The sequence below is a fragment of the Leptodactylus fuscus genome, chromosome 2 (genome assembly GCF_031893055.1).
Source record: "Leptodactylus fuscus isolate aLepFus1 chromosome 2, aLepFus1.hap2, whole genome shotgun sequence".
Taxonomy (NCBI): Eukaryota; Metazoa; Chordata; class Amphibia; order Anura; family Leptodactylidae; genus Leptodactylus; species Leptodactylus fuscus.
The window spans coordinates 261,812,885-261,828,877 of NC_134266.1; the positions used below are offsets into that span (position 1 = coordinate 261,812,885).

Below are 15,993 nucleotides of genomic sequence, written 5' to 3' on the forward strand. Positions count from 1 at the left end.
CTACACCCTTGGCCTGGGCCAGCTCATACAATCTCATGGTTTCCAGTACCACTGCTATGCCGACGACACCCAAATCTACATCTCTGGACCAGACATTACCTCCCTGCTGGCCAGAGTTCCATAGTGTTTAGCGGCCGTAGCCTCCTTCCTCTCCTCCCGCTTTCTCAAACTGAACATGGAGAAAACAGAGTTCATCATCTTCACCCCACCCCGTATGGCCCCTCCACCTGACCCATCTATCAGAGTTAACGGAACCACAATTACCCCTGTCCCACAGGCCCGATGTCTTGGGGTAACCCTGGACTCTGACCTATCCTTCAAGTCTCACGTCCAACTTGTCAACACTTCCTGCAGCCTCCAACTCAAGAACATCCACCAAATTCGTAATGTACAGCACCATAGAATTAATATAATAATGTACAGCACCATGGGATTAATATAATAATGTACAGCACCATGGGATTAATATAATAATGTACAGCACAAGGGAATTAATATAATAATGTACATCACCATGGGATTAATATAATGTACAGCACCATGGGATTAATATAATGTACAGCACCATGGGATTAAAGGGATTCTACCACTAAAACACATTTTTTTCTAGTTAACACGTCGGAATAGCCTTTAAAAAGGCTATTCGTCTCTTACCTTTGGAAGTGCTCTCCGCCACGCCGTTCGTTCAAAATACCAGTTTGTACCGGTATGCTAATTAGTTCTCTCGCAGCGATGGGGGCGTCCCCATCGCAGGAGCAGCGATGGGGGCGTCCCCATTGCAGCTCGAAAACCGACTGCAGCGCCGCCTCTATGGTCTTCTGTATCCTCCCCTTGCTTCTTCAGCGTCTCTGTCGGACGCCTGCGCAGTACGCTCTGTGGCTGGGACCGCAATTTTGCGCATGCACAGTACGTTCGGCAATCTTCGCCGAACAGAGCGTACTGCGCAAGCGTCCGACAGAGACGCTGAAGAAGCAAGGGGAGGATACAGAAGACCATAGAGGCGGCGCTGTGGTCGGTTTTCGAGCTGCAATGGGGACGCCCCCATCGCTGCGAGAGAACTAATTAGCATACCGGTACAAACCGGTATTTTGAACGAACGGCGCGGCGGAGAGCACGTCCAAAGGTAAGAGACGAATAGCCTTTTTAAAGGCTATTCCGACGTGGTAACTAGAAAAAAAAGTGTTTTAGTGGTAGAATCCCTTTAATATAATAATGTCCAGCACCATGGGATTAATATAATAATGCACAGAAACATGGAATTAATATAATAATGCACAGCACCATGACAGCTCATAAAGTCTTATGTTTATTTAATGACAGTCATCTCTATTACAAAAGTGTCTGACCTCTGCATAAGCAATGCCGCCCCTGCTTACTCTTGTGCCACCCCCTCTACCTCATAGCTTGTAAGCTGTTGCGAGCAGGGCCCTCAGTCCCATTGTGTGAAACGACTTTCTTTGGAATGTATCTTTCTGTCTGAATTTGAACCCTACAAATTGTACAGCGCTGTGGAATTTGTTGGCGCTATATAAATAAAAATTTATTATTATTAAGTAATATAATAATGTACAGCACCATGTAATTAATATAATAATGTCCAGCACCATGGAATTAATATAATAATGTCCAGCACCATAGAATTAATATAATAATGTCCAGCACCATGGAAGTAATATAATAATGTACAGCACCATGTAATTAATATAATAATGTCCAGCACCATAGAATTAATATAATAATGTCCAGCACCATGGAAGTAATATAATAATGTACAGCACCATGAAATTAATATAATAATGTACAGCACCATGGGATTAATATAATAATGCACAGCACCATGGAATTAATATAATAATGTACAGCACCATGGAATTAATATAACAATGTACAGCACCATGGGATTAATATAATAATGTACAGCACCATGGAATGAATATAATAATGTACATCACCATGGAATTAATATAATAATGTACAGCACCATGGGATTAATATAATAATGTACAGCACCATGGAATTAATATAGTAATGTACAGCACCATGGGATTAATATAATAATGTACAGCACCATGGAATTAATATTATAATGTACAGCACCATGGAATTAATATAATAATGTACAGCACCATGGGATTAATCTAATAATGTACAGCACCATGGAATTAATATAATAATGTACAGCACCATGGAATTAATATAATAATGTACAGCACCATGGGATTAATCTAATAATGTACAGCACCATGGAATTAATATAATATGTCACGGAGCAAAGGTATACGTCTTCCTCCGGATGGTCTTTTGAATCAACACGGACGCAAGAGGTCGGGAGACAACAGCAATTTATTGTAATCCACAAAGTTAGTAGCCGGCAGCGGTCACATCAACCGTAATAACAATAAGTCCACAGAAGTCACAATCCAATGATAACTTTGGTTCCTTGGTCCTGTAACTATATCCTGGCTCTCTGCAGAGCTGTGCACAGGCCGGCTAACACATACTAACTGCTAGCTACAACTATATACTAAGACTGTTACTTCCTCTATCTGTGGGTGGGGAGGGCTGAGTCACAGATCCTTCCCCCCTCACCTATACCAAGGAGAGCAGACTCCCTGTCTCCTGTGGACAATGCACCGTCCAACATCTTCTTGGAGACACTGATCAGATTATCTCCACCCATTGTCCTCACTGGTCCTCACTAGTTAGAGGTATTTGCATACAATGTGCTAACACACTAGACCCTAATCAGCCAACTACACACTGATGTTTACAACAGGTTAGAGAATACATTCCACATGAAATATATATTACACATTGCCTATAGTATAGACTCTAACCATCCCGTGACAACCCCTCCCCCTCTCAAAACATGTGCATGACACAATTGGCCTACACAGGTAAATTGGGGAATGCACATCAGTCTCTATAGCTCATATTTCCTCCTGCCGGGATAACCCATCTGTGTTCTGGTGTTGGTTCCCTCGGCGGTACTGAATGGTAAAGTTGTAGGGTTGAAGGGCTGGCATCTGTCAGAAAATCCGGTGGATCCATGTTGGCTTCTCCCTGAGCTTGGCTTCGGGTCACTGCTCCCACAAAGTGGCACTGTAGATTTCCAACATCGTTGCCTAACAGAACATCGGCCGGCAGCCCGCTCATCACACCAATTGTGCATCGTTTTGGTCCATAACCATAGTCGAGTTCCACGGTAGCTTTAGGAATACGTCTTTGAGTACCCCCTGCCAACTTGATAGAAATGCCAGGACCCTCCTCTAGGGCCTCGGGTCGCACAACTCGGGGGTCCGCTACCGTTAGGAAAGCTCCCGAGTCCCGGAATCCAACAACTGTTCGGCCATCCAGTAGGACCTCCTGCAAGTGCTTCCTCTGAAGGTTTGCGGGATGTGTGGCGGAAGGCTGAATCCCATAGACCCCTGGAGGTGGAACAGATGTGTCATTCATGGAGTCATCTGGAAATGGGGCCAAACTTTCTGTCCTAGGAGTGGTTCCCAGGTAGTGAATAGGCCGGGATGCCACGGTGGCCCGTGCCCCCATGTTAACAGGGCAACTAGCTTGCAAATGTCCAGGCCGCCCGCACCCAAAACATCTGCGCTCTAGCATTCTTCCAGTAGGTCGTTGTCTAGGGACAGGGTTGTTCATAGCTGGAGGCCGATGGGCTGGGACAGGGGTAGAGGGGGAATTGTAATCCTGAGGCCGGGCACGAAAGGTGGTTGGCTGGCTGAAGGGTGTCTGGCGGACTGTGGTAGTTTTCCGCTCCTCTGCAAACAACCTCTTCCACTGCGGCTTGATGGTCAGGCCCTCATCTGCAAGAGAAGCAGCTTGCTCAACTGTGACTGGGTTCCGTTCCAGCACCCACTCACGGATCTCAGCGGGGCACTGGGAAAAGAACTGTTCCTTAAGTATGACTTGGAGGATCTTATCGACTGTGACAGCCTCCTCTCCTTCTAGCCAGCGCTTGCATGCTTGCTTCAATTTGTGGGCAAACATGTGGAAGGAGCTTCCCCCATTGTAAGACAAAGAGCGGAACTGAACTCGGTAGGTCTCTGGAGTGACTGCATAATACTTCTGCACCGCTCTTTTAATGGCCTCATAGTCCCGCTGATCACTAGGGTCCATGGCTCTGAGAGCTTCCGCAGCCCCATCTCGTAGGTGTCCCACCAGATACCGGACCCAATCCTTCTCTGGGACTTCCATCAGGTGGCACTGGTGTTCGAAGTCCTGAAAATATCCATCAACATCCCCAGCCGCTTCATCAAAGGTCTTGAAGTGTTTATGGGAGACATATGGTGGTTCTCTCACTGTTGGGCTGGGGGTCGGCGTTTGATTATAATTCCTCGTAGTTATCTCAGCCATTCGCCTTTCATGCGCCATTCTTTCCTTTTCATGCGCCATTCTCTGTTCCTCCTTCTCCGTTTCCTGAGCCCTCTGTAACGCTCTACTCCTTTGCTCTGCAGTTGCTCCTAGCCCCAGCACTGCCAATTCCTCCTCATACAAAACAACCCATCTGCTCTTTTGGGTCTGTACCTGCCACTCCTGTATCTCTCCAGTCTCCTGGGGGCAGCCCTCCTCATGGTCGCTTTGCAGGGTCATCTCCTCCAGTGCCTCGATCAGTTGATCTTTCGTTCTTCCCTGGTAACTCAGGTTTAGTTCCCGGGCCCTTACTTGTAGACTTGCCATAGTCCAGTTCCTGTATTCTGAGGTTGTGGCTCCATTAATCGCTGAGCTGCTGTAGTCCATCTCGCTGTCCGCTGTTGATCCCACCACTGCCAACCAGTTGTCACGGAGCAAAGGTATACGTCTTCCTCCGGATGGTCTTTTGAATCAACACGGACGCAAGAGGTCGGGAGACAACAGCAATTTATTGTAATCCACAAAGTTAGTAGCCGGCAGCGGTCACATCAACCGTAATAACAATAAGTCCACAGAAGTCACAATCCAATGATAACTTTGGTTCCTTGGTCCTGTAACTATATCCTGGCTCTCTGCAGAGCTGTGCACAGGCCGGCTAACACATACTAACTGCTAGCTACAACTATATACTAAGACTGTTACTTCCTCTATCTGTGGGTGGGGAGGGCTGAGTCACAGATCCTTCCCCCCTCACCTATACCAAGGAGAGCAGACTCCCTGTCTCCTGTGGACAATGCACCGTCCAACATCTTCTTGGAGACACTGATCAGATTATCTCCACCCATTGTCCTCACTGGTCCTCACTAGTTAGAGGTATTTGCATACAATGTGCTAACACACTAGACCCTAATCAGCCAACTACACACTGATGTTTACAACAGGTTAGAGAATACATTCCACATGAAATATATATTACACATTGCCTATAGTATAGACTCTAACCATCCCGTGACATAATAATGTACAGCACCATGGGATTAATCTAATAATGTACAGCACCATGGAATTAATATAATAATGTACAGCACCATGGAATTAATATAATAATGTACAGCACCATGGGATTAATCTAATAATGTACAGCACCATGGAATTAATATAATAATGTACAGCACCATGGGATTAATCTAATAATGTACAGCACCATGGGATTAATCTAATAATGTACAGCACCATGGAATTAATATAATAATGTACAGCACCATGGGATTAATCTAATAATGTACAGCACCATGGAATTAATATAATAATGTACAGCACCATGGGATTAATCTAATAATGTACAGCACCATGGAATTAATCTAATAATGTACAGCACCATGGAATTAATATAATAATGTACAGCACCATGGAATTAATATAATAATGTACAGAGCACCTAGGGATTAATACAACGATGTACAGCACCATGGAATTAATATAATAATGTACAGCACCATAGGATTAATATAATAATGCAGAGAACCATGGAATTAATATATTAATGTCCAGCGCCATGGAATTAATGTAGTAATGTCCAGCACCATGGGATTAATATAATAATGTACAGCACCATGGGATTAATATAATAATGTACAGCACCATGGAATTAATATAATAATGTACAGCACCATGGGATTAATATAATAATGTACAGCACCATGGGATTAATATAATAATGTACAGCACCATGGGATTAATACAATAATGTACAGCACCATGGAATTAATGGTGCTATATAAATAAATAAATAATAATATTAACTAGTAGGAGACCCCTCAGACGTTTCCATCAGGAAGCCTGGCCGTGTATTGGACCATATGTAATGTACAGGAGTATGGACACAGAGACTCTATCTATCTCCTATCTATCTATCTATCTATCTATCTATCTATCTATCTATCTATCTATCTATCCTCTATCTATCTATCTATCTATCTATCTATCTATCTATCTCCTATCTATCTATCTATCTATCTATCTATCTATCTATCTATCTATCTATCTATCTCCTATCTATCTATCTCCTATCTATCTATCTATCTATCTATCTATCTCCTATCTATCTATCTATCTATCTATCTATCTATCTATCTATCTATCTATCTATCTATCTATCTATCCTTCTCTTTCCATGCTTCCCCTGTAGTCCATGTTACAGGTAGTTACTAAACTCATTTTCCTATATAACAGCCGCACGTTTCATAGGGACATTTGCCAAATTCTGTGTTACTTCATTATGAGTAACTAGAGAGAGTCCGTCTGGCTCCCGGCTCCCCTGTGATTTGCTAAATTAATAACAAGCCTTGCCCTGGCCTGACTGTCCTCCGCTGCCTCCATCACACAAAGCTCGGCTTCTTTCTTTCACGTCCACATAGTCCACTCTTAGTCTCCGAATATGTAATCTTTATATGGGAGCAAAAGTTTTTTCCTAGAATATTCTGCACCAACACTTCCCATGTCCTCCAAATATCCATCATGGACATAGACTGACATTAAAATTCTGGCCAGCAGGTGGAGCCTATGGGATTATTGCCTATTGCTCTATTACTGCTCCTAAGCTCCCCCTGGTGGTGGCTGCAGACAGCCAGATATTTATTATATGGGAGGGATTTATTAAGACCAGCATAACTGGTGCCGATAATACTTTGGGGCTGTTATAGGTTTCAGGTATAATGTACACCACCCAAAGGCCCTCCTTGATCCCTCTGGCACTTTCCATGATACCCAGTCCTACCCTCATAGTGGGCAATGACTTGTTCCTCGCCACCATTTTTTGTTATGTCCTATCCCTGCCCCTAGACCTCTCCATGGTCTATGACAACATCACATAAGATCCAGGGTAAGTATGAGGAGCAGGCATAGTGTGAACAGACATCTGGCTCCTTCCTCTCGTCTGTGCAGAACTTGCTGAGAATGACACAGAGAGTCGAAATAATGAAGACATTTCCAGGCTCAGCAGAATCGCAATGTGACCTCGTATGGAGATGAGAATGTGTCATAGCGACTTCACTGACAAGAAAACAAAACGTCAAATTCACTCTCCACCTCCATGTTTTCATATCCAAATGTTAAACTGATTCAATTACTATACACTACGTTATACTATGTGCAGGGGCCACTATGGGGCATTATACTATGTGGAGGGGCCACTATGGGGGATAATACTGTGTGGAGGGGCCACTATGGGGCATTATACTATGTGGAGGGGCCACTATGGGGGATAATACTGTGTGCAGGGGCCACTATGGGGCATTATACTATGTGGAGGGGCCACTATGGGGGATAATACTGTGTGGAGGGGCCACTATGGGACATAATACTGTGTGCAGGGGCCACTATGGGGCATTATACTATGTGGAGGGGCCACTATGGGGGATAATACTGTGTGGAGGGGCCACTATGGGACATTATACTGTCTGGAGGCCACTTTGGGATGTTCTAACATGTGGAGGCCAGGAAAGAGGGTGCTATGCTGTGTGTGTGGGGGTCAAAAGTTTGCTATGGGGCCCAGTTGGTGCACTGGGGGTGGTCCTTCATCTCTGGGAGCACTGCTGATAGGTAATGTCTTAGCAGTGGGATGATAAACTCCTACTGCAAGAGGTGGCGTAGGCAGGAGATGGTTGGGGTCTGAGTATCAAAAACAGTGCTCCAGGAAGCGAAAGGCATGCCTCCAGTGCACCAACTGCCTCATTTGCATAAGAATTCAAGGTTTTTCTCCAAATCTACAAATATGACCTACATATCTCTGTAATGTGCTCTGTAATATAGTGCTGACAGTATGATTGGGGGAGGTGATAGTCTGCCTTTAAAAAGGATCAAAGCTGATCCAGGCTCCATCCTCTGTGATGGGATTGCGATCCTGTATACGGAAATATAAAAAAGTTCAGGGTGTTAAAATATGAGGACTCTAAGAAATTTTTATTTTTATTGCACAATTTTAATTTTTTTTAAGGGGTTACATTTTTTTTCAAAAGCGGCTAATTGTATAGCACCATAAAATACAGGTGACACTAGGTTCACGTCCGCAATCGTGTTTGAGAGCCCCTGAATGGAAACCTAATCCACTGTGTAAAGCAGTTACCAGAGGAATGGGGAACGGAATCCCCCAACTGAGTGCAGGTGTGAACCGAGCCTGACATATCATTCTGGCTGCTCAGTGAACACCGTAAAAACAAAGCCTGTATGAGCTAGTTCACATGGGGTTACACGTGAACACATTCCATCGCGGCTGCCGCAACGGAATGCCCCTGCAGTACACTGGCATCCTGTCGCGGCTTTCCACTCCGGATTAGGCCTAGTCCGGAGGGTGGTGTCGCGAGGCGGATGCCGTGGCTGAATCAGCCGCGGAATCCGCCTGAAGAAAGGGCAGCTCGCTTCTTTTTTCCGCGAGTGGGAACAAACCGCTCATGGAAAAAGGAAATGACCGGCTCCCATTGATTTCAATGGGAGGTGGCAGGATTTTAACGTGGATTCTGCATCAAAATCCTGACCATTATGCCCTCTGTAAACTATCCTTAAGAAAGTCACAGAAATGCAGTTTTTCTCCAATTCCACCCCATTCTGAATTTTTTTCCAGATTCTCAGTACATCGTATGGGATATTTAAAGGGATTCTACCATTAAAAACCTTTTTTCCGTGGATAACATGTCGGAATAGCCTTTAGAAAGGCTATTCGTCTCTTACCTTTAGATGTGATCTCCGCCGTGGCGTTACTTAGAAATACCGTTTTTTACCGGTATGTAAATTAGTTCTCTGGCAGCGATGGGGGCGGGCCCCAGCACTGCCCGAGAACTGGATCCTGCGCCACTTCTATCTTCTGCTGGATCCTCCCCTTCTTTCTTCGGTGGCGTCACCTCTGTCGGCTCTGACACTAGTAGAGCCGACTGCGCATGCGTGCAATTGCGGCCTCAGAACTATGGCCGCGCAAGCGCAGTCGGCTCTACTAGTGTCCCACTGGAAGGAGCCAACTGCGTAGGCGTCCGATGCAACGCTGAAAAAAACGAAGAAGGAGGGGGGGGGGGTTCCAGCAGAAGATAGAGGCGTCGCTGGAGCCGGTTTTCAAGCAGCAGTGGGGACGCCCCCATCGCATTTCCAGTGCTGGGGGACGCCCCCATCGCTGAGAGAGAACTAATTAGCATACCGGTAAAAACCGGTATTTCTAACGAACGGCGCGGCGGAGATCACTTCTAAAGGTGAGAGATGAATAGCCTTTCTAAAGGCTATTCCGACGTGTTATTTAGAAAAAAAAGTTTTTTAATGGTAGAATCCCTTTCATGATACCACTATGCTGGAGTTTAGGGTTCCAAACCTCTGTACTCTACTACTACTCATGCCGGTATTCTTAACAGTCAAAGGTTGAAGGTGCCCAATGTCTGGTGAGATGAGTCCGCTGATGGACTTCGGCGCATGCGCAATGTGGACGTTCAACCTTTAACAGCTTGCTGACTGTTTAGACGTCCTAGACGAACCCACCAGTTTCATGTGCACATTCACCGAATCCTTCTTTAGTGATAAATCAAATCTGATTTTTTCCAAATTTAAGACATAGGTATATGTTATTTTTACTGGTACGCAAAATGAACCGCGCCTAGGGCCTAGGGAACCCTGGTTAAGAACCACTGTCCTAGACAGTCTCGCAGGTTCCCTTTAAGGGTAATGGTGAGGAGGGCCACTAGTTATTCACACTTTATTTGATGACCCGTGAAAACTTTTTGGGTGTCCTGATATTTTCCAGAAATCTCTATACAAGTGACCATCTGACACGTAACCGAGGTCAGGGACCTGCTGAATTCAAGGCCTTTCTATGTATCGTGGGCCTGCGTCCAGAACTAGTATTCATCCGTGAATCAGATGAGATTTTCCGTCACTTGTAAAGTCCAGGGTTTTTATAGCTGTGAAGGTTGCGTCCAGTTCACAATTTTCCATAGAGACAAGTGTAAATACTCCCCTCCCCCACGCCCCAGAGTCAGTAAAGTAAAAAAGACAGTATGTGGAAAAAAAAAAGTCTCGGCTCCGTCGTCTCGGCACATCTGGTTTTCATATCTGCCTTCTAGAAAGTTGGTTGGCCTGTAATAATGTGACCTGGTTCTCTCTGGGCCTGTTCTGTATAGAGCGATGACTGTATACTGTACAATTATTGCTTCTCTGGTGCTTATCCAGCTGAAGATTAGTTTACAAGACAGAAAAACAGCTGTCCGCGTATTACCAGGAAGAGCGCGGCGGATCTAACGGCATTTTATGCCACTTGCTGGATTATATCGTCTTATAGTGCAGCTTGGCAGATGGAGAGCAAATAAGCATTAGGTCTAAAATACTTCAAGAGCCCTAGTAATCCGGGATTGATCGCCTCCCTGCCCCGTTTTGTTCTAACTCATGGATGGGTCCATAACTCTTAAAGGGGACTTGTCACCACATCTGGAAAAGCCTGATCATGTGATCGGCGCCGTCACTCTGAGCAATTTTGGTGTTTCGTTTATCCAAATCTGTTCAGCTATTCCAAAGTTATAAACCCATTTCAATGGATATGAAACCCCGCCTCCAGAGAAACCATAAACCATAAACCCACTTGGCCACTACACCCTAATTTGTGTCAACCCTAAAAGGGCTTATATCTTTGGAATGGCCGAATGGATTTGGATAAACAAAACACTACAATGCTCCGGGTGACTGCGCTGAACACATGATGGATGTCATTGGGCTTTTCAGACTTGGTCTTCTTCAAACGATGACTCCATGTATAAAAATTTACCGCTTGTTCAGTTTCGTAATCTTACCCATAGGGGCAGTATGGTGGGAATTTATTGTAGTATTAGTTTTTAATATGTTGTGTTAATTAGTTGGAGAGGTGACTACAAGTCCAGAATGGTAAGTTGTCCAGGCTAAGAAAAATGTATTAATTAGGCTGGGGAGGTGAAAAAAACATAAAAATCATATCCCAAGTGGCAGGGGTGAACCTTCCTTTTTTTGCCACCCGAGGCGGACGACAGAAAGCTTGGGGGGCCGAGCGGAGGGGGCGGAGTGAAGGGGCAGGGTGGAGCGAAGGGGGCGGGGCGGAGCGGCGTTAGCAGGCAGAGAGCAGGCAGGGAGAGGACCTGCTCTCTGCCTGAGCGTGAGGGGAGGCCGCTGCATCCACAGGGCCTCCCCAATCCACCGCTCGCTTCCCGTGCTGCTGAGACGGTGACGCTAAGCACCCCCCCCCCCCCCCCCGCCGGGGCCCTGGCATAGCGCCACCTGACGCTTCAGGTCGCCTCATGGGAGCTGCTGGTGTCCTCTCAACATGGTCCAGTCCCTAGCTGTGATGTCCTGGGTCCCTTCCTTAGATTGGCCTTGGTAGCCTAAGGGAAGGACCCAAGGATGTCACAGGTAGTGAGGTCACGTGTCCTTCGTCCTTCGCTGAGGCCACTGATTGTCTTCGGCGGTCACATGCGGCGGGGACTTCCGTCGTAAAAAAACAATGAAGCTTCAGGACTGGACTGCGTTGAGAAACACCAGCACGCCCGGGACAGTTTTTTTTTTTTTTTTTTTTTTTGGCGCCGCCCCCTGAGAGGCTGGCTGCCTTTGATGCAGTGCTCCAAGCTGGGAGCAAACTTTTTCTTTCCTTTTTCACTCTTTTTCTCTATATCTTCAAGAATCCGGTAACCAAGCAATCTAGCACTATGAATTTAGCAACTATAAATCGAATGGAAGACCCTGTGGAGTTTTTGTTCCTTTTGTTTCCATTGTAAAGCATGGACTCAAGACCTGGTTCAGCTGGTTTCCACATGTGCCTGTTACCATCCCCTCAACTAGGACAGCATGGCTCAACATGCGGCATGGAAGAGAAACCTACATGGAAATGCGGACTTCTTCGTTCAAGGAGATGATTTCTGGCGTCAATTGCTGATGTGTGAAGATGCTACAGCTGACTGGTATTTCTTTCTATTACTGTGGACACGTGGGACACTGTTACAGCCTGGGAACCATCACCCACCTACCCCAAGAGTTATGGAAGCTTGGCAAGAGAGCAGCACCATGTATACCTGGATGGTCTCTGACTTCCTTGGGGCAGTAGAACACTGTGGTAAGGAGGAGGAGGAGGGCTTGTGATGAAGGACATTTGGGGCATTTTTTGTGGTTAAAAGGACAATAGTGCTGATGCAAGATACCGAACTATCAGCTGTGAGCAGGAGATCTCACCACCTACCAAAGGAACTGCCACATGTTATCATGATAGCTGCATATGCCCCCCACCTCTGCAAAAAATTTCTGCTTGTTATATCCACATGCTGTGACCCCCCTCCTCGTGTCCTACAACCAAGTCGGCTGTATTATTATTATTATTATACTTATTATTATTAACATCAATCTGCACAGAGAACTAAATGATCCTGCAGTGTGTCTGTGTTTTTTTCTTTTTTAGTTGCTATGATTCCTAGGATTTCTCTATCTGCCATGAGCTTCTATGTGTTTCTCTCTTGTTATATACTACTGTACCATCTATGAAACTGTATCACTGAAATTTCCCCATTGTGGGACTATTAAAGGAATATCTTATCTTATCTTATGTTTTGTGTGCTTATTTTTACCTCCTCCAGCCTAATTAAAAAATAAAATTTCAGCCCGGACAACCCCTTTAATGCTTTCCCCATGAGGGCACAGAAGTTATCAATCAGACATGTCTCCTCTAGTGGGCCATTCCAACACTGGGATAGGACACCCCATAGCATCTGGTGACATAGGGGAGTCTAGTCATTTAGTAACAGTTTTCCTCTTTATGGAGGAGAGCTGATTTGCATACCGTTTTCCCGTATAGCATTGCCTATATGTAATACACAGACCAGCTGGATCTCTTCAAGGGGAACCAGTTTTTCTGCGGTGTTCCTTTAACTCTACCTCCTCCATGTATCTAAGCCAATGTTGTCACCCACCGCCATATGTCATACTTTATGTATGAACGCCAAAAAGGGAACACAGACAATGCATTAGGAAATACGCTGCAGGTACGGAATACAATAGTCTCCAACAAAAATGGTTGCAAATTATTGATAAGGGAAAACATTGTTCAGGGAGGTGACGGGTCTGCTGCCAAATGGATTAAAACTTTACATGGTTTGCACTCAGGATGATGGCGCCTGCCGGGATGAAGGGCTTTCTGCAAATTATATTTTAGTATTCAAGGTCAGAAGCGACTTATGAGACGGACTTGGCGCTGCCGGGGGCTTCACTAACAAGGATGAGTGATGATCAGCGCAGGGTAGCGGGGGGGAAAATGTCACAAATGTCTAATAGGAAGTTTAAAGGAATTGTCCTTATTGTTTCATTGTAGGTATATGCTGGGTCCACTGTGGTTGGTATTGCAGCTCAGACCCATTTACTTGACTAGGACTGAGCTGCTGCTGTACCATGTGACCTGTGAATGTGACGTCATCAGCGCAGGTGTCAGACCTCCACCAATCACATATGGATGAGCGATCCTAGGAATAGGTCATTAATATTTTAGCCCCGGTTTAGGCAGTTTAGGGATACATTTCTGATCACGGAGGGTTAGACTACGAGGACCCCCAGTGATCATGGTTTATCCAAGACCCCATATACATGGCCACCCTTCCATTTCCATCTCTATCAGTCCCAGGGTATTGAATAGAGCAGTGGTCAGGCACGGCCATCACCACTACATTCATATGGGGCAGTGTTCTTGTGATCGGTGGGGGTCCCCAATGATCAGGCGGCCAGGGATCAGATATTTATCCCCAGTCCTGGTCACAAGTGTTATTAGTAGGAAAACCCTTTTATAGGGTTATTTCCCTATAACGTATATGCCTGGTAGGTCTCCGGCCAACCTCTGGGACCCTCACCTGGAAGCATAATGGGGACCCCATTACATTGAAATGAATGTCCTTTCTCCGGGGATATCTATGGGACCCTCATCATGACACAGAACCCATAAATTCTGCTCCTTTTACTGCAGGGTATTCATTAGGATTACTGATCAGTATAAGAAGGTAATGTATACATTGAAAATACTTCCAGTATATAATGCTGGCTTTGGGGGATGGGTAATGGCGGACAATATATCATTGCCTTACCTGGCTGATCTGTCCAGAACTCAGATGCCATAGTATTGGAATTACAGCTTCCTGTAAGACAAGCAAAAATTCATGTAAATCCTAATATTTCTGACCATTGAAGCTGTATACAGATCTGAGGGCTGTCTGACAATACATTGGTCGTTCCAATCCCCACCTAGCCCAATGCTTGGGAACGCCAAAGTCAAAGAAGGGACCCTCTTCCTAAAGCCAGTAGTGGGAACAATACATATAGGGGGCTTGGTGAGGGGGAGATCAGAGATGTAACTTGAAGCTCCTGGACCCCTAGTTTGTAATGGGGGGCCACCATTACCATGTGCCCTCTATAATACTGGTTTCTTGTTATGTTGGGCCCCGTCAGGATCCAGAGTCCCGTAACGGGATTGTTACCTCTGCAAACCCTATAGCTACACCAATGGGGGAGACAGATGTGGGCAGCACCTTGCCTATAAAATCTGATCATTATTATATTACAATAGTATTACATTATTATTGTTTTATATCATTATATTATATATTATAATTCTATAATATTACATTACTATATATTACTAGCCTAGTGGATGACCCGCCTATATTCAGCAACTTGCTGCCATCGATGGTTTGGCTGCTCCGGCATTTTGGCAGTTCTTAACCTGTCCTGCTGCTGAACTTGTTCCTCACACCGTGCCTGGGATTGTTCTGGCATCTCAACAGCTCCCTGGGACGCCATATAATGAGCATGTTGTTGGTGTTGATGATCCACCTGCTTCGGAGTTTCAACAGCTGTCAAGCTGGCCTGTCACTGAATTTGTTCCTCGCGCTGTGCCTGGGATTGTTCCGGTATCTCAGCAACTCGCTGGGATGCCAAATAATGAGTGTGTTGTTGGCATTGAAGTTGCGCCTGCTCCGGCATTTCTGCAGATCTGTGTTATGTCAGTCCAGGTAGCCGCAACGGGGTTAAGGAATAGCAGTAGGGAATCTCGCCCTGCACTACTCCCACTAGCTATCCCGGTCCCTGCCTCACGGGTGTGGGTCGGCTGTTCTCAGGCTAAGCCTGACCCCGACAGCTCCTCTCTCACTGATACCGTAGGCCTAGAGGGAAGTGGGAGAAGGAATGCCCTATAAGACCTCTAGGGACTGGAGACTAAAGGGGGTCACCCCTAACGAACAAGTGAAGCTGCTACTGACAGGGACTGACAAGGGTGTGCGCTGACTAACAACACAAGCAGCACACAGGAAACATGTGGGAAAGGATTCCCCCAAACCAATATGGGAAGGAACCTTACACTAGGAAACAAACACAGGGAAACTGAGTAGAAATCAAAGGATAAGGAAATTCACTCACACAGTCAATTATACACAGAGGGAGGATTGGTGAACACAGAAGGGAAAACACACAAACCAACTCGTCCACCCAAACCTCCCAAAAACCAACCACGGAACTTCCTCTATCCCAGATAACCACCTACTCCTCCTGCTAAGGCCTAGCTCTGTAAAAGCGACACTCAGCACAGAACCATGGGAGGCATGGGTTTAAATA

At 45.5% G+C, this 15,993-nt stretch overlaps 1 protein-coding gene across 1 annotated transcript in view; it reads right to left on the bottom strand.

The window, feature by feature from the left end:
- The window catches only part of AMOTL1 (angiomotin like 1), a 98,300-nt gene that overhangs the window by 55,893 nt on the left and 26,414 nt on the right, over positions 1-15,993 (bottom strand). The window contains exon 3 of the mRNA XM_075266106.1: positions 14,472-14,522. Within this exon, the coding sequence (XP_075122207.1) occupies positions 14,472-14,522 (51 nt within the window). The remainder of the gene's footprint in view (positions 1-14,471; positions 14,523-15,993) is intronic.